General features: G+C 39.5%; 1 protein-coding gene across 3 annotated transcripts in view; it reads left to right on the top strand.

Annotated features, from left to right (window-relative positions):
- The window catches only part of PALM (paralemmin), a 157,388-nt gene that overhangs the window by 20,454 nt on the left and 117,673 nt on the right, over window positions 1-19,261 (top strand). For 2 of the 3 annotated variants that reach the window (XM_073655130.1, XM_073655141.1), the window contains exon 1: window positions 11,270-11,322. The exons of the other annotated variant lie outside the window; for it this stretch is intronic. In XM_073655130.1, the coding sequence (XP_073511231.1) occupies window positions 11,285-11,322 (38 nt within the window). In that variant the 5' untranslated portion in view covers window positions 11,270-11,284. Of the gene's footprint in view, window positions 1-11,269; window positions 11,323-19,261 lie in introns of those variants that run through there. 3 annotated transcript variants of the gene reach the window in all.

Here is a 19,261-nt window from a genome sequence, read left to right on the forward strand (position 1 = left end):
TCTATTCTGATGGGTCAAACTGTAAATTTACTGTACCCGGCTGTTGAAATGTCAGGTTTTCTAGGACATGGGTGCATAAAAATCGTACGTCACAAAAAAAAAAAATCGCAGATGGGCAAGGAATCATTGAAGAATATTAGCCAGAGTGCAGTACGATTTTTTTTATCGGATTGCACTCATCCGTTTTTCACGCAGATGAGTATGAGCCCTAAGGGTGAGATACAGGTAGCTGAAGTATATGAGAGCAAACTCTTAATATACTTTTATTATTGGAATCATTTGCTATGAAGTGATTTTCATCACAGAAGTATTTTAGGAAATTGTAAGAAAAATATATGGAATTTCCTTTTTGTATATATGTTGGAACTAAACATAGGTTCAGTAAGACAGATCACAAGCAGTAGTCTACTAATAATAATACTATACAGGCAATGCAATAAGTAAGATGCTGACAGTTGGAATTTCCATGCAATGTATCAATGAAGAAGGAACAGAATTTTTTTTCCCTTGTACTGCACTTCAGGAATTTAGTAACCCCTTCAGGTAGTGAACATATAGATCAATGGAATTCCATAGGAAGTCCCAGAGGTAGGGGGGCTCAGGGCAGGAAGACCCCACTCTAAAGGTTACATCTGGAAACCAGATGCCAGAAACAGCTAAGCTTGGGTTAACTCTTAAAATTGTCACTCACCTGAACAATAGAAAATATGGATCTGAAAGACTGTTTAAGGAATTAAGATACACTGTTTTTACCTCTGTGACCATATGAAAATGAGCGCTCATATCCGTTCATATAAGTGCCATGAATAGAACCCAAAATAGTGAAAAACAGCACTCTCTTTGAGGTATTCAATTGTAAATAGTTTATTTAATTGTAAATGTTGTGCATTGAATAACTTGTGCTATTGAACAAAAGGGTGTTGTGACTTTACACACAAAATATGACTATATAAACTTTGACGTTTCGGCTCCTCCCAAGCCTTGTTCACATTTAGTCACTAAAAAACAAATGAAAATATTAGCAACATATGGGATATCAAGTTATTCAAGAAAGAAGGGGGGGTCAGAATCCATGCATTTATAGTTACCAAGTAGTAAGGGCCTACAAAATACGTCTAACTAGACAAAAAGAACGTGCTGTACGTCCAGAGTTTGATAACGAAAAACAGGGAAGGGTGATAATGAATAAAAAAATTGCAAATGGAAGGACATCCGGGTCACCAGGCCCCAGCAAGTTAGTTTGATCATGCGCAGTGCATGATCAAAGTAACTTGTGTCTGCAGGGCTGACCGTTTACGAGGTATAGCACTGATCCTGCACTGCTATACTTCATAACTGCGATAAGCCTGCCGAAACTGAAAGTCCCACAGTGGGACTAAGTAACTAAGTAAAAGTGAATTTTTAAAAAAATGTAAAAATAATAATAAAAAATATGTATATATATTGTACCCATAAATAAATATTATTATGAAAAAAAAACAATAAACGTACACATATTTGGTATCGCCGCGTCCGGAACGACTTGACTAATAAACTTTCCCACTAGTTAGCCCCTTTAGTGAACACCGTAAAAAAAAAATAAAAAAAAACGAAGCAAAAAACTGTGCTTTATCATCATACCGCCAAACAAAAAGTGGAATAAAATGCAAAAAAAGACAAATGTATATAAAAATGGTACCGCTGAAAACATCATCTTGTTCCGCAAAAACAAGCCACTAGACAGCTCCAACAGCCAAAAAACAAAAAAGTTATAGCTCTCAGAATAAAGCGATGCAAAAAAATGTTTTTTTCTATAAATAGTTTTTATTGTGTAACAGCGCCAAAACATAAAATAAGAATATAAAGGTAGTATCGCTGTAAGCATACTGACCCGAAGAATAAAGGTGCCTTATCAATTTGACCACATGCGGAAATGGCATAAAAAACAAACAAACAAAAAAATTCTTGAATTGTTGGTTTTTGTTTATTCTGCCTCCCAAAAATCAGGATAGAAAGCGATCAAAAAATGTCACGTGCCTGAAAATGGTACCAATAAAAACGTCAACTTATATGTCTGTTCGCCAAAATATGGAAAAATTATAGCTCTCAAAATATGGCGATGCAAAAACTAGTCTTTGCCAAAAAAAGCGTTTTTAGTGTGTGACAGCAGCCAAACATAAAAACCCCCATATAAATCTGGTATCATGGAATCGCACCGACCTGAAGAATAAAGTCGTCTAATCACTTACATCGCATGAGGAACAGCGTAAAAAATAAAAGTAATTCTTCACCTGCTGTTGATTTGTTCATTCTGACTCCTAAAGATTACAGTATGGCTCGGCTCACATTTATCCTGCGCTCTGCGCTGAGCACTTGCCTCGGGATTTCAGTGTAAACCTCTGAAAAACGTGATTCAGACGGAACCCCCGGCGGAAGATTCCCTGTAATGAGGCAGATGGAGGCACCGCTTACGCCGTCTGGCCTGCATAAAAGTGCAATCAGCCACAGTTTTGTGAACCTATGAAAAAAGGATACCACTAAACTGAGGCCAGACTGAGTCCAGAGTAACTCTGCTGCCTCATTATAGTGAATGTATCCCTCGGGATAGGGTTAAGTTTATATTAGGGTTAGGATTGTGTTAGAGTTATGTTAGGATTAGGGTTGTGTTAGGGTTAGGATTAGGGTGTTTTTTTGGCATACCAGGGGCTCCCCAAACGCGACATGGCGTCCGCTAATTATTCAAGCAAATTTTACATCAAAAAGTCAAATGGCGCTCCTTCCCTTCCAAGCCCTGCCGTACGCCCAAACAGTGGTTTTCTCCCACATATGGGGTATCAGCATATCAAATAAATTTTACCACTATCATGAAGTACAATATGTCACAAAAAAACAATCTCATAATCAGTGGGATCCGTTCAGGGAACTTATCTAGATGTGTGGTGAGCACCTTGAACCCCCAGGGGCTTCCTAGAAGTTTATAACATTGAGCCGTAAAAATAAAATTTTCAAATTTTTCCCACAAAAATGTTTTTCAGCCCCCAGTTTTGCATTTTCATAAGGGTAACTGGAGAAATTTCACCATGCAATTTGTTGTGCAATTTCTCCTGAGTAAGCTGATACCCCATATGTGGGAGAAAACCACTGTTTGGGTGCACGGCAGGGTTCGGAAGGGAAGGAGCGCCATTTGACTTTTTGAATGTAAAATTTACTTAAATTATTAGCGGATGCCATGTTGCGTTTGGGGAGCCACTGATGTGCCTAAACAGTGGAAACCACTCACAAGTGCCCCCATTTTGGAAACTAGACCCCTCAGGGAACTTATCTAGATGTGTGGTGAGCACCTTGAACCCCCAGGTGCTTCACAGAAGTTTATAACATTCAGCCGTAAAAATCAAATTTTCACATTTTTCCCACAAAAATGTTTTTCAGCCCCCAATTTTGCATATTCATAAGGGTAACAGGAGAAATTGCACCATGCAATTTGTTGTGCAATTTCTCCTGAGTACGCCGATGCCCCATATGTGGGGAAAAAACACTGTTTGGGCTCACGGCAGGGTTCAGAAGGGAAGGAGAACTGTGTGCATTTGATAACATTAGGTCATCATATTGAATAAATTGTCATTAGTCTTGAGCGCAAGTGCTTGCTACTTGAGTTTGCATCGGGTACTCGGGTATGCAACAAGTATCGCGGGTGCTCGAGTGACATGCTCGAGTCCCCGCCCCACATGTTTCATGGTTGATAGACACCCCCCAAAAAAAACATGCGGGGATTGCCTGTGCATGGCAGGCAATCCCCCATGTTTTTTTTGGCTGTATAACAGCCTTGAAACATATGGGGCGGAGAGTCGAGCACCCGTGATACTCGGTGCATACCCGAGCACCCAATGCAAACTCAAGTAGCGCGCACTTGCGCCATATTATCAGAATTTTTTTTTCTTTACTTTTGAAAAAATCCCAACCCCAACAGAGCCCTAACCCCAACCCTAATACAACCCTAACTCTAACCTTAACCCTAGCACAACCCTAACCCTAGCACCACCCTAACCCTTGTACCACCCTAACCCTTCCACAACCCTAACCCTAGCGTTTATTTTTTACGCCGTTACTCGTGCAGTATAAGTGATTAAACGACTTTATTCTTTGGGTCGGTGCGATTACAGCAATACCAGATTTATATCGGGTTTTTATGTTTGACAGCTGTCACGCACTAAAAAACCCTTTTTTATGCAAAGACTAGTTTTTACATCGCCATATTTTGAGAGCTATAATTTTTCCATATTTTATTCGACAGTCATGTGACAGCTTGTTTTTTACGGGCCAAGTTGAAGTTTTTATTGGTACCATTTTCTGGCACGTGACATTTTTTGATCGCTTTCTATTCCGATTTTTGGGAGGCAGAATAAACAAAAAACAACAATTCAGGATTTATTTATTTTTTTATGCCGTTCCGCTTTTGGTAAAATTGATAATGCAGCTTTATTCTTCCAGTCAGTACGTTTACAGCGGTACCACATTTATATTGTTTTTTTATGTTTTGGCGCTTTTACGCAATAAAAACTATTTATAGAAAAAATAAATTTTTTGTATCTCTTTATTCTGAGAGCTATAACTTTTTTATTTTTCGGCTGATGGAGCTGTATGGCCTCTTGTTTTTTTGCGGGACAAGATGACGTTTTCAGCTGCACCATTTTTATTTACATTTGTCTTTTTGATCGCGTGTTATTCCATTTTTTGTTTGGCGGTATGATGATAAAACATCGTTTTTTGCTTAGTTTTTTTTTTTTTTTTTTACCTTGTTCACTAAATGGGTTAACTAGTGGAACACTTTTATAGGACAGGTCGTTCCGGACGCGGCAATAATAAATATGTGTACTTTTATTGTTTTTTTTCATAATATTTATTTATGGGTACAGTGTATTTTTATTTTTTGGATTATTTTTTAATTTTTTTTTATATTTTTACAATTTTTGTTTTTCACTTTCTGCAATTTTTTTGCACTTCTACACTTCCACTATGGGACGTTCATTTTTTGCAGGCTGATCGCTTGACAGCATAAGGATGCAGCAGCATCCCCTATGCCAGGGGTCTCAAACACGCAGCCTGTGGGCCGCATGCGGCCACTGAGGCTGCTTAATGTGGCCCCCAGGCACTGGAGCCCCCATAATGATTGCGGCCTGGTCCTGAGGGCCGCTGAAATCAGTGATTCTTTTCAGTTGAATGTTCTACAAGTTAGGGACTACATGGGCCATCACTACAAGATGAGGACCAGGATGGGCACATTACTACAAGATGAGGACCAGTATGGGCCATTACTACAAGATGAGGACCAGGATGGGCACATTAGTACAAGATGAGGACCAGGATGGGCACATTACTACAAGATGAGGACCAGGATGGGCACATTACTACAAAATGAGGACCAGAATGGACTCATTACTACAAGATGAGGACCAAGATGGGGGACATTACTACAAAATGAGGATCAGGATGGTCACATTGTTACAAGATGAGGTCCAGGATGGGCACATTACTACAAGATGGGGATCAGGATGGGCCATTACTACAAGATGCGGACAAGGATGGGGCCATTACTACAAGATGGGGACTGGGATGGGCACATTACTACAAGATGGGGATCGGGATGGGCACATTACTACAAGATGGGGACCAGAATGGGCACGTTACAATAAGAAGGGGACCAGGATGGGCACATTACTACAAGATTAGGACCAGGATGGGTAATTACTACAAGTTAGGTGACAAGGATGGGTACATTACTACAAGATGGGGACCAGGATAGGCACATTACTACAAGATGAGGACCAAGACTGGGGACATTACTATAAGAAATTGGTCAGAATTAATATATGGTGCTAATTGTAAGAAAAAAAATCGCTGTATGTGGCCAATTATGGGGCACAAAAAGGAAATAAAAATTGTAAAAACTGTAAACTTGTAAAAACTATAAAACTGTACCATAGCACATAAAATGAATGCCATTTAAAAGAATAAAATAAAAAAGCCAAAAATGTTCAAAAAATGATCAAAAGATGTATAGAAAACACAATATGGTACCATTAAAAATTTCATTTCATCCTGCAAAGAATGCGGCCCTTCAAATTCACATTTTTTCTATGTGCGGCCCATATACTTAGCCGAGTTTGAGACTCCTGCCCTATGCTGTGCAGGCTGTCAGCCCTGCACACACAAGTTCGGTAGATTGTGCACTGAGCAAGAACTACCTAACTTCCTGATGTCTGGTAACCTGGATGTCATCATGATGACATCGGGTCACCATGGCAACCATCCAGACCCAGCACACACAGCGTGGGACCCCGGATACAAGGTAAGAGGGGCGCTCTTACCGATGCTTGCCTCGGAAATGTTGCGATCGAGTTCGATCGCAGCATTTCGGGGGTGAATGTGCTGGGAGCGGTGCGGCACCGCTCCTGGCACATAGTACAGGGTGTCAGCTGTGAGAACCAGCTGACACCCGGTAGTGATCGTGCCCGCACAGCCTCTGTTCGGGCGCGATCACCAGGGCGTAATAATACGTATCTGGTCCAATAGGCCCAGAGTGCAGATACGTATTATTACGCCCGACGTCAGAAAGGGGTTAAATGGGTTTTCCCACGAACAAAAGTTAATTTTAGTCAATAGATTTTGGAATAATAATAATAACTTCGACAATTGGATGTGTCTAAATAAAATGTTCCTGTGCTGAGATTTAGGCTGCGTGCCCACTATGCGTTTTTCAAGCGTTTTTGCCGTGGAATTTCCTCAGCGAAAACGCTTAAAAAACGCTTGGTAATACATGCCCCATGGTCCCCAATGATAATCCGCATGTTCTGTGCACATGCTGCGGAAATTTCCGCTGCGGATTATCATTGCGGAAAAATACGCAGCATGTCCATTAATTGCCGCGATTGACTTGCATTGAAACGCTTCATATCCGCATGACTACATGTGCACATGCGGATATTAAGCGATTCAATGTGCGGATGGTACCCGGGTCTGGAGAAGAGGAGTCTCTCCTACGGACCCGGGTACCATAGAACCTGTTAAAAGAATTTAAAATAAAAAATAAGGATTATATTTACCTTACGATGGCCCCCGGCCTCCTCAGCGATGCGTACGAGTGTTGGGCGGATCGCGGTGGTGTGAGGAATTGACATGACGTCATTGAGTCATGTGACAGGTCACGCGACCGCTGACGTCAGCGGTGACATGACCTGTCACATGACTCAATGACGTCATCGCAGGTCCTTCACACCACCGCGAGACACTGGGGAGACCGGACGGAGCGGAGGAGACCAGGGGCCATCGGAAGGTAAGTATAACCTTTATTTTTTATTTTTCACCATTCTTATTCTTTTTTTTTTAACTATTACTTGGTCACACTATAATAAATCCATGCCGGTTGCCTGGATTTATATAGTGTGACCAAGTTGTCAAGCACTTTTCCAAGTGATGCTAAAATCGCTTGGAAAAGCGCTTGATAACCCGCATGCAGAAATGCATGTGAAGAACGCTTCACATCCGCATGTCCCTGGCAGGAAAAACGCATGTAAAAACCGCATGTACAATCCGCATGCGTTTTTCCTGCCAGGAAGAAGCGGAAAAAATATGCAGCATTTCTGCATCGTGGGCACTTAGCCAGACTTACAAATGTGCCCTTGTGTAATGGCTGTGTCTGACCGTGTACAGAACATGATCTGATCGTGAAATATCTCCTGGGCAGGGGAGGAAGCAAAAGAGTATACTGCTATTACAGCATGGGATCACAGCTGATTCTTTCTGTGAGGTAAAACATTGTTTAAAAATAGGCAGTGAAATGTTTTACCTCACAAAAAGAATTAGCTGCGATCCCCTGCTGTAATATTTGTATAGTCTCTTTTGCTTCCTCCCCTGCCCAGGAGATGTGGTATGATCAGACCATGTTCCTGCACGGTCAGACACAGCCATTACACAGTGCACAGCAGAGGCACTTTTATAAGATTATCTCAGCACAGGGACATTTTATTTAAATACATTCAATTGTGGAACTTGTTATCATTTCAAAATCTATTGATTCAAATTAAATTTTGTTTGTGGGAAAACCCCTTTAACCCCTTAAAAGCCCAGGGCGGACTAATACATACCTGTGCCCTGGACTTTAAGAGCCAGGTACGTATTAATACGCCTTGTGGATTTCGCCCGCACACAGGCTGTGCGTGCGCGATCGCCGCCGGGTGTCAGCTGATTGTCACAGTTGACACCCGGTGCTATGTGCTGGGAGTGGTCCTGCACCGCTCCCGGCACATTAACCCCCACAATGCTGCGATTGAAGTCGATCGCAGCATTGCGGGGTCAAGTGGAGATGATCGCCGATACTCACCTCTCCTGCCGGCGTCCAACGCTATCTGCCACAGATTCCCTGATGTTGCCATGATGACCCAATGTCGTCATGACAACATCCGGGTCACCAGACAGCAGGAAGATACTTTGGTCATGCGCAGTGCATAACCAAAGTATCTTCTGCATCTACAACGCTGACAGCCTGTATAGCACAGGGATGGTGCTCCATCCCTATGCTATACAGGCGATAAGAGTAAAGAAAAGTGAAAGTCCCATAGTGGGACAAAGTATAAAAGTAAAAAAGGGTTAAAAAATGGAAAAAAAAATAAATTAAATTAAAAATATTAAAAAAAAAAATCCAAAAAATAATCCACAAAAAATAAAAATATAATGTACCCATCAATAAATATTATTATGAAAAAAACAAAACAATAAAAGTACACATATTTGTTATCACCGCGTCTGGAACGACCTGACCTATAAAACTGTCCCACTAGTTAACCCGAATAGTGAACACTGTAAAATAAATAGCAAAAAACAATGCTTTATCATCATACTGCCAAACAAAAAATGGAATAACACGCGATCAAAAATATGAATATAAATAAAAATGGTACTGCTGAAAACGTCATCTTGTCCCGCAAAAAACAAGCCACCATACAGCTCCATCAGCCGAAAAATAAAAAAGTTATAGCTCTCAGAATAAAGCGATGCAAAAAAATTTTTTTTTCTATAAAATAGCTTTTATTGTGTAAAAGCGCCAAAACATAGAAAACTATATAAATGTGATACCGCTGTAAATGTACTGACGGGACGAATAAAGCTGCCTTATCAATTTTACCACACGCGGAACAGCATAAAAAAATTAAAAGAAAAAACAATTCCTGAATTGTTGGTTTTTGTTTATTCTGCCTCCCAAAAATCGGAATAGAAAGCGATCAAAAAATGTCACGTGCCTGAAAATGGTACCAATAAAAATATCAACTCATCCCGCAAAAACAAGCCGTCACATGACTGTAGCGGCAAAATATGGAAAAATTATAGCTCTCAAAATATGGCAATGCAAAAACTAGATTTTACAAAAAAATGCGTCTTTTAGTGTGTGACAGCTGTCAATCATAACAACCCGATATGATTCTAGTATTGCTGTAATTGCACCGACCCAAAGAATAAAGTCGTCTAATCACTTATACCGCACGAGGAACCGCGTAAAAAATAAACTCTAGGGTTAGGGTTGTGCTTGGGTTAGGGTTAGAGTTGGGCTAGGGTTAGGGTTGGGGTTGTATTAGGGTTGGGATTTTTTTCAAAAGTTAAAAAAAAAAAGATGACGATATGGTGACTAGTGTTGAGCGCAAGTGCTCGCTTCTTGAGTTTGCACTGGGTGCTCGGGTATGCACCCAGTATCGCGGGTGCTCGGGTATGCACCCAGTATCGCGGGTGCTCGAGTGACATGCTCAAGTCTCTGCCCCATATGCTTCGCGGCCAAAATAACTCACGGGGATTGCCTGCCATGCACGAGCGATCCCTGTATGGTTTTTTCTGGGTGTCTAATAACCGTGAAACATGCATGGCGGGGACTCGAGCATGTCACTTGAGCACCCGCGATACATGGTGCATACCCGCGTACCCGATTAAAACTCATGTAGTGAACACTTGACTAATGACAATATGATGACCTAATGTTATCAAATTCTGTCGTACCTCTGGGTTCAAAATGTTCACTATACCCCTTGATAAAATCCTTGAGGGGTGTAGTTTCCAAAATGGGGTCACTTGTGGGGGGTTTCCACTATTTAGGCACATCAGGGGCTCTCCAAACGCAACATGGCGTCCTCTCTCAATCCAGCCAATTTTGCATTCAAAAAGTCACACAGTGCTCCTTCCCTTCCGAACCCTGCCCTGTGCCCAAACAGTGTTTTTTTCCCCACATATGGGGTATCTGTGTGCTCAGGGGAAATTGCACAACAAATTTTGGGGTCCATTTTTTCCTGTTACCCCTGCGAAAATAAAAAAAAATTTGGTCTAAAGTGACATTTTTGTGAAAAAAGTTAAATGTTAATTTTTTTCTTCCACATTCCAAAAATTCCTGTGAAGCACCTGAAGGGTTAATAAAGTTCTTGAATGTGGTTTTGAGCACCTTGAGGGGTGCAGTTTTTAGAATGGTGTCACTTTTGGGTATTTTCTGTCATAAAGACCCCTCAAAGTGACTTCAAATGTGATGTGGTCCCTAAAAAAATGGTTTTGTAAATTTTGTTGGAAAAATGAGAAATCGCTGGTCATCTTTTAACCCTTATAGCTTTATAGCAAAAAAAAAATTTTGGTTCCGAAATTGTGCTGATGTAAAGTAGACATGTGGGAAATGTTATTTATTAACTCTTTTATGTGACATATCTCTCTGATTTAAAGGCATAAAAATTAAAATTTTGAAAATTGCAAAATTTTCTAAATTTTTGCCAAATTTCCTTTTTTTTCACAAATAAACGCAAGTGATATCGAAGAAATTTTTACCACTATCATGAAGTACAATATGTCACGAAAAAACAGTCTCAGAATCAGGGGGATCCGTTGAAGCGTTCCAGAGTTATTACCTCATAAAGTGACAGTGGTCAGAATTGTAAAAATTTTCCTAGTCATTAACGCGCAAACCAGCTTGGGTTGTAAAGGGGTTAAATAGCAATGCCCACTACAACATCAAAGGGTGTGGCCCAACGGATATGTTCATCGTGACGATATGTGCGTCATTAGGAGGCTCATCAGTGTGGGCGGGTACTGAGCCATGTGACCGGGGAAGTGAGAGTCAAATGACACTCTTTGTGTCATACTAAAGCATGTCTACGGTTAGATGCTATGACGCGCACCGTGTTGGAAAGGAGCGTATCATTCCGAGAATCGCCATGGTGACGCTGATCACGTTGCTGAGAGGCTCCGATGCCAGGACAATAACAAAATGTGAAAGAGAGCACACAACATGTCAGTTGCAGCCTTATGGGGCACAACTGTAGGGGGGTGAGTAAAGGAATAAAGGGCTGGCACACCCAGGATAATAATGGGTATGAATGTCGCTACGTGGAGATTGAAGGGAGGGAAGAGAAAAATGGGGAAAATGTAGGAAAAATAAAGGGAAACACCAGGGAAGAGAAGGGGACAGGCCACAGGAGAAGGAAGGGGATAAAAGACCAACCAACAAAAGGTGGGATTGGTGAGATTAGTGGGGAAAGAATATGAAAAAGAAGGGAATGGAAAATAAAACAGGGAAACAAAGGGATTACAAAGAAAAGACCCCACACTTAGTCTACAAATACTAAAGAAAAACTGAAATAAATCAGCCTAAGGAAAGATCAGCATAAGAAAAGCCAGAAGACCAGGTGATGGTTATACTACCTGGGAAATAGACCATCCAATCTAGGGAAAGAAAAAATATCTAAATAAATATATATACAGTACACAGAGCAAAGTCAGATTAACAAATCATATTCCCTATTAAGGCCTTTGGGAGGAAGTATCTGTAAGGTGTGGATCTAAAAAGACTCCCGTTCTTTGAGAGATGTGATATGATTACCATCCCGTCTGGCAAATGAATAGCTCCAGCAGCAGCTGTGATGTTGTGTTGTATAGTACTGTGCAAAAGTTTTAGGCTGGTGAGAAAAAAATGCAAAGTAGGAATTATTTTAAAAATAGAAGTGTTAATAGTCAATTTTTATCAAGTACCAAAATGTAAAGAGAAATATAAATCAAATCAATAGTTGGTGTGACAATTTACCTTCAAAACAACATCAAAGCATCAATTCCTCTAGGTTCACTTGTACATAGTTATTGAAGGAACTCTGCAGTGAGATTCTTCCTTAGTTCTTGTAGAACCACAGATCTTCTGTGGATGTAGACTTCTGCAAATAGTTCTGTTTCTTCATGTAATCCCAGACAGACTCAGATGATGTTGAGATCAGGTCTTAGTGAAGGCCATATCATCATTTCCAGGGCTCCTTGTTCTTTAAGCTGAAAATACGTAGCTCTTAATGAGATTGACTGTATGTTTGGGGTTATTCAGCTGCAGAATAAATTTGTAGCCAGTCAGATGCCTCCCAGATGGTACTGCATGATGCATACGTATCTGCATATATTTCTCTGCATTGAGGGCATCAAGAAATGGGCAACATTGTGTACCATAGATGCAGTGGGTGGCCAAGGAAATTTAGTGCAGCAGATGAAAGACAAATCATGCTTACTTCCCTTCAAATTTGGAAGAATTATCAGGTATACCTTTCTACTGTTCAGAGAAGTCTGGCCAGAAGTGGTCATCATGGGAGAATTGCATCCAAAAGCCACACCTTTGATATCGAAGTAAGGCCAAGTCACTCAACTATGCATGAAAACATAGGAACAGAGGTGTTCTGGACTGATAAGTCAAAAATTTGAAATATTTGGATGTAACACAAGACAGTTTGTTTGCCAAACGACTGGAGATCGGTACAATAATGAGTGATTGCAGACAACAGTATAGAATAGTTGGAGGTTCCTTGTAAGTTTGGGGCTGCATTTCAGCAAATGCAGTTGGGCATTTAGTCAAGATTAATGGTGTCCTCTATGCCTCGAAATACAGATGGATACTTATCTATCATGCAATATCATCGTGGAGGCATTGGATTGGCTCCAAATTTATTCTGTAGCAGGACAACAACCCGAAACATACAGCCAATGTCTCTAAGAAATGTCTTCAGCTTGAAGAAGATCAAGGAGTCCTGGAAGGGATTAGATGGCCCTAAAAGAGGCCTAATATCAACATGAGTCAAGTCTGTGCGGGATTACATAAAGAGACAAAAGGATTTGCACAAGTTTACATCCACAGAAGATCTGTGGTTAGTTCTTAAAGATGATTGAAACAACCATCCTGCCGAGTTCCTTCAAAAACTGTGTTCAAGTGTACCTAGAAGAATTGATGCTTTGATGATGTTTTGAAGGCAAAGGGCAGTCACACCAAATATTGATTTGATTCATCTTTTGTTTACTCACTTTGCATTTTTGTAAAAAGATAAAAACTTGATTATTAACATTTCTATTTCTGAAGGCATTCTCACGTTGCAGTTTTTTTCACCCCAAACTTGTTTAAAACTATTGCACAGTGCTGTATATTAACAACATTTAATTTCCACAGAACTTTTTTGATGGGGGCAAACTTTGTCAGTGTTTTTCCCTTTTTTTTTTTAAATAAGTATTTTTCTTTGCTTAAAGGGGTTGTGCACTGCTAGGACAACCCCTTCTTGAACTAAATGTTTAGCCCCAATAAAATAAACAAACTATACTCACGTCCGGTGCTGGCGCCGTTCCAGCGGTGTCTGTACTCGCGGTCCTGAGGCTGTGATGCAATTCGACAGAAGGCGGGGACAGTAATGCTAGCGCTGATTGGGCACTGGGCACCACGTGACATTCCACCGTATCACAGTCCCGGGACCGCGAGTGCCGACACTGCTGGAGCGGCGCCAGCATCGGAGGTGAGTATAGTTTTTTTTATTTTATCTGGGCTAAACATTTAGTTCAAGAAGGGGTTGTCCGAGTACTGGACAACCCCTTTAAAGGAAAATACCTATTGTAATTATATGCTACTTATTTCTGGCTGCCAGAGTTAACCAAACTGTATTTTTACACTCATTATATTTCCTATTGGTTGCTAATATTTATAATGCAACTATGAGTTGCGTGATTCAGAAATTATACTCTAATTCCCAATACAGGAGAGGATAGTACTAGGTAATAGAAAGTAGGCAGAGTAGGGTTACATAGCTGATTCCAAAATTTTTCTTTATATCTTAATCTTTTGAAATATGAAAGCCTCTGTTAAAAAATAGAAGGTTTAATGTTAATCTCTACCAGTCTATGAATGAAAACATTTTGCTTGCTGTTAACTTTGAACAATGAAAGCTTCCTTCCAATGTATTGCTGGATATGGGTTATGACAATGAAGCTCTTAAAACCAACAAACTTTGCATAAATTAATAGTGCAGGCAAAAAAAAGAAACTTTGAAATATATTTTGAAAGAGAAGTCTTCTTTCTGCACTGATGAGGCACTTCTTTCCCCCATGCCTTCTGTATTTGTTATACACTTTGAAAAGAAATGCTCTACTCTGTCTTGCGAAAAACAAGATGGACTGTCATATTACACTAACATATTATATTCTATGTAAAAAGAGAGGGAAGAAGTGAGGAGCAGAGTGAGAAAATGACAGAGGGAGACACAGAAAGATCCTGCTGAGCTTTCTAACAAATCTTTTACTTTATGCCAAGGCTGGATTCACATACACAGAGCTAAGTACTTCTGATTATTGTCATTCATGCTGCTGCTGCTGCTTTTGTTTGTGTGCTAAGGAATGAAGAACAGAAATCAATCTCTCATTGTGCTGTGATGTGTATGGTTAATATTACACCACGTAGTTTCTCCTACCAGCCAGAGTTAATTGTGAATTAAGAGATCCTGCATAGGGAAAAACTAGTGAAAATGCAGGATACAAACCATATAATGACAGAAGATAGTGATCGTTCTCATATACACATAGGGAAGCTTTTTTTTAAGTTACTTGAAAGCACAGTTGCACTTTATTTATGAAAAAGTGGTCTATTTGCTTCATGTCTTAACTCCCAAATAACACATGGGTGTATACCATCTGGGCCTGCAATTTCTTCATTTGGTCATTTTTTAAGTCTCATATCTTGCGTTAGTCAAGAAAGGCATAGTTCATTTACGGAGCTTTTGTTAAATCGGGGAAACTATGTTCTTAGACAGTTAATGATTGAAAAGTATGAGCAGCTATTTGTTGTGTCATAATTTATCCTGTACAATAGATTCTGTTGAAATCTAAACCATCCATCACTTTTCATAAGAATACATAATTGATTTCTTGCCAAGCACACGTCTTTCCCTGAAATCTGCTTATAAAGCATTTCAACCCTTGAATACTCATAAATCAGTGACAGGTTGCTGAATTAAATGTAGAGCTCAGCTTCTATAAAGCAAAAAGTATGTATGAGCGCTTAAAACACGGTAAAGGAAGATAGTTTACAAGCAAACAATACAAAATAATGTTTCATACTGTGCAACGTGGTCAGAAGTCTCATAGGTTTTGGACTGCTTGGCGCCCCAAAATGTAACTAGGACACTATTCATTAGAACAGGTCTGCTGATTGCACAGGCATCCCAACAGGTATCAATTGACGTGATGTCCCCGTCCCTGCTCACTTCCACATCAGGATGTAAGCAGGGCCGATAAAGTCTTGTCTACTGCTCCTGGTAAGGAGAAATAGCACAGAAACTTTAATGATGTCTTATAATAAATTGTAAGCCAATCTTACCAACTAACCTCTCCAATCTGACTAGCATAAAATCATCATTAGTAAAAATGAGGAGCAACTGAGTACACGCTGAGGGGTAACAACATAGTGGAATCTTCTAGGTTAGTACATTGCATCCAAAAGATTGATAATACCTCTAATGTCCTCACTGACAAGTAAAGGGTTTATTTAGAAACTTTCCAGTGGAAATTAAAGAATATTATTATGGCTTATAAGTTTTTATTATTAGATTTTATTCTTACATTATTTAAAAACTAGCAGGCAAAACCCCAATAATGGCATTATGTTCATGTCCAGACACTCATATGGAAGGTGCCAAACAAGTGCCCTCCGTCAAACTCCATATAAGACTTAAGAAAATCCAAAGAGAACTATGGAGCGTTACTGACTAATATAAAAACAATTTTTATTTCACAAACTTAAAATTACAAATCCCATAATGTGCAAAAAAAGAAAAAGAGACAGACAATAAAAATGTGCATAGCTTAAGGTTTCCATGATTTTACAGAACAGAAAGGTCCTATATAAGTACGTGGACACATATTGAGCAATTTACATTTCATAAGTACAATAAGACTATGAATAATCATTTATGTTACTCAGTACATGCCCAAATTCAAAAGATTGTGCCTGTGCACCACTGTGCACTATTATCTAATGACAGGACTCAACACATACCAAGTAGGATTATCTAATATCTAATATTCAGAGCGAAACACGCGTAGGGGTCTTTCAAGGGGATGGATCCTTCTTGTGCTAGCTGTTTCCATCCAAAGTTTTCCATCCTACTTGGTATGTGTTGAGTCCTCTTATTAGATAATAATCTTGTGAATTGGCAGTACCTCCCATTTACACAACATCATTTTTTATGGCACCCAGAATTGCTGTATGTTATAAATGCTCCCCTGCTCCAGACCTTCGCCTTTGTAAAACTGGTTATCACATTCATGTAATTGCCAGCCCTTAACGCCTATTTAGAGTTTACTTTCTAAGTGCTGTCTGGTTAATGATCTTTAGAACACCATCTATATTGTGTCTGTAGAATAGTTTTGACTGCTGAAACATTAGTGGAATATTGTATTTGCAGAATTAAATTGCAAGTACTGGTGGATTGTATATATTAACCTGCTATGTGTTGACCATTTTCTAGCCATATAAGATCATTTGCAGAAGATGTCTTATGCATGATAAATCTTTGTAGATAAGTGCTTAAGATTTCCTAGAAGCATCTCTTTATCTCCATAAGTGCTTTAGTGCCTCTAGAGTTCAGGGGAGTAAGTCATCCCACTAGGGTCTGAGTGCATCTTTTTTCTAAATCTCATTAAATATACAGGAGCCCCTCTACCCAGACTTGCTGATACTCAGGTCTTGCCCCCTCCCAGGACACAGACTAGACTCCATCCGCTTTACTCTTGCACTCTGCATGCACTCATTTCATCAATGACACAGCACATCCCAAATCATTAATGTATCTAATGCAAAAAATATCTCTCTATCTATCTATCTATCTATCTATCTATCTATCTATCTATCTATCTATCTATCTATCTATCTATCTATCTATCTATCCATATATCTATCTATCCATCTATCTATATCTATCTATCTATTTATCTATCCATATATCTATCCATCATCTATCTATCTATCTATCTATCTATCTATCTATCTATCTATCTATCTATCTATCTATCTATCACCAATCCATCATATATCTATCTACCTATCATCTATTTACCCCATATCTATCTATCTATCTATCTATCTATCTATCTATCTATCTATCTATCTATCTATCTATCTATCTATCTATCTATCTATCTATCCATATATCCATCTATCTATCTATCTATCTATTGATATATCCATCTATCTATCCATCATCTATCTAGCTATTTATTTATCTATCTATCCATATATCCATCTATCTATCCATCTATCCATATATGTATCCATCTATCTATCTATCTATCTATCCATCTATCTATCTATTTATCCATCATCTATCCATCCATCTATCTATCTATCTATCTATCTATCTATCACCTATCCATCATATATCTATCTACCTATCATCTATTTACCCCATATCTATCTATCTATCTATCTATCCATATATCCATCTATCTATCGATCTATTGATATATCCATCTATCTATCCATCATCTATCTAGCTATTTATTTATCTATCTATCCATATATCCATCTATCTATCCATCTATCTATCCATATATGTATCCATCTATCTATCTATCTATCTATCTATCTATCTATCTATCTATCCCATATCTATCTATATTTATCAATATCTATCAATATCCATCTGTATGTATGTATTTACTTTATATTTGTATGTATCAATTATAGCTATTATGTATCCTCTATTTTTATCTAATAAAAATCAATATCTATTTATCTATATCTATCTATCCTTCTATCTGTGTTTATCTTTTTTATATCTTTCTTTATATTTTCGTTGTCTATTTAGCTTTTTTTTAAGCTTATTCCTGTATGTTTTATATCTCCATTATGTGTATTTAGAAGCATGTTATGTGTATATTGGTTATTATTGGCATATACACAGGGCCCGCTTCTTCTAGTGCATCTCCCTGGTCCCCTGACTCCTTCTCTTCACGGTTTCCATGGTGATGTTACCACGGCACCCGCCTCCCTGCAGTGTCAGCCCTTAATCCAACACATCTTATTCCTCCCTCAGGGCCTGTCTGGGACACGATGGGAGGACTTTATAGGTGGCATGCTAAAATACAGACTGAAAATGATTTCCTTAGCAGAGTCCATATGAAATAGAAGGGCACCACCTCCAGGGATTACAAGATAAAAATACCAGTTAGGAACATTTCCAGGAAGTGTCATGAGGTAACGGAGGCTGTGAGAGGATGGGAGCGAGGTGGTGTGAGGAGATGATGTCTGCAGTGTAGTGAGAGCTAGACACAGACAAATAGAATTAATACATGTATTAATATATGAGCAATCATTAATGCACATTTAGGCTGCGTGCCCACTATGCGTTTTTCAAGCGTTTTTGCCGGGGAATTTCCACAGCGAAAACGCTTAAAAAAACGCTTGGTAATACGTGCCCCATGGTCCCCAATGATAATCCGCATGTGCTGTGCACATGCTGCGGAAATTTCCACTGCGGATTATCATTGCGGAAAAATCCGCAGCATGTCCAATAATTTTGCGGACACGCAGCGTAATCGCCGCCATTGACTTGCATTGAATCGCTTAATATCCGCATGACTACATGTGCACATGCATATATGAAGCGATTCAATGTGCGGATGGTACCCGGGTTTGGAGAAGAGGAAACTCCTCCAGACCCGGGTACCATAGAAACTGTAAAAAAAAGAATTAAAATAAAAAATAAAGATTATACTTACCTTCCGATGGCCCCCGGTGTTTTCTCCGCTCCGTCTAGTCTGTTGTATGGGTCGCGGTGGTGAGAAAGGACCTGCCATGACGTCATTTAGTCATGTGACAGGTCACGCGACCTCTGACATCGGCGGTCGCGTGACCTGTCACATGACTCAATGATGTCACCGCAGGTCCTTTCACACCACCGCGACCGATACAATAGACCAGACG

The sequence above is a fragment of the Phyllobates terribilis genome, unplaced genomic scaffold, assembly GCF_046119375.1.
Source record: "Phyllobates terribilis strain yellow unplaced genomic scaffold, ASM4611937v1 Scaffold_1__5_contigs__length_1240528914, whole genome shotgun sequence".
Taxonomy (NCBI): Eukaryota; Metazoa; Chordata; class Amphibia; order Anura; family Dendrobatidae; genus Phyllobates; species Phyllobates terribilis.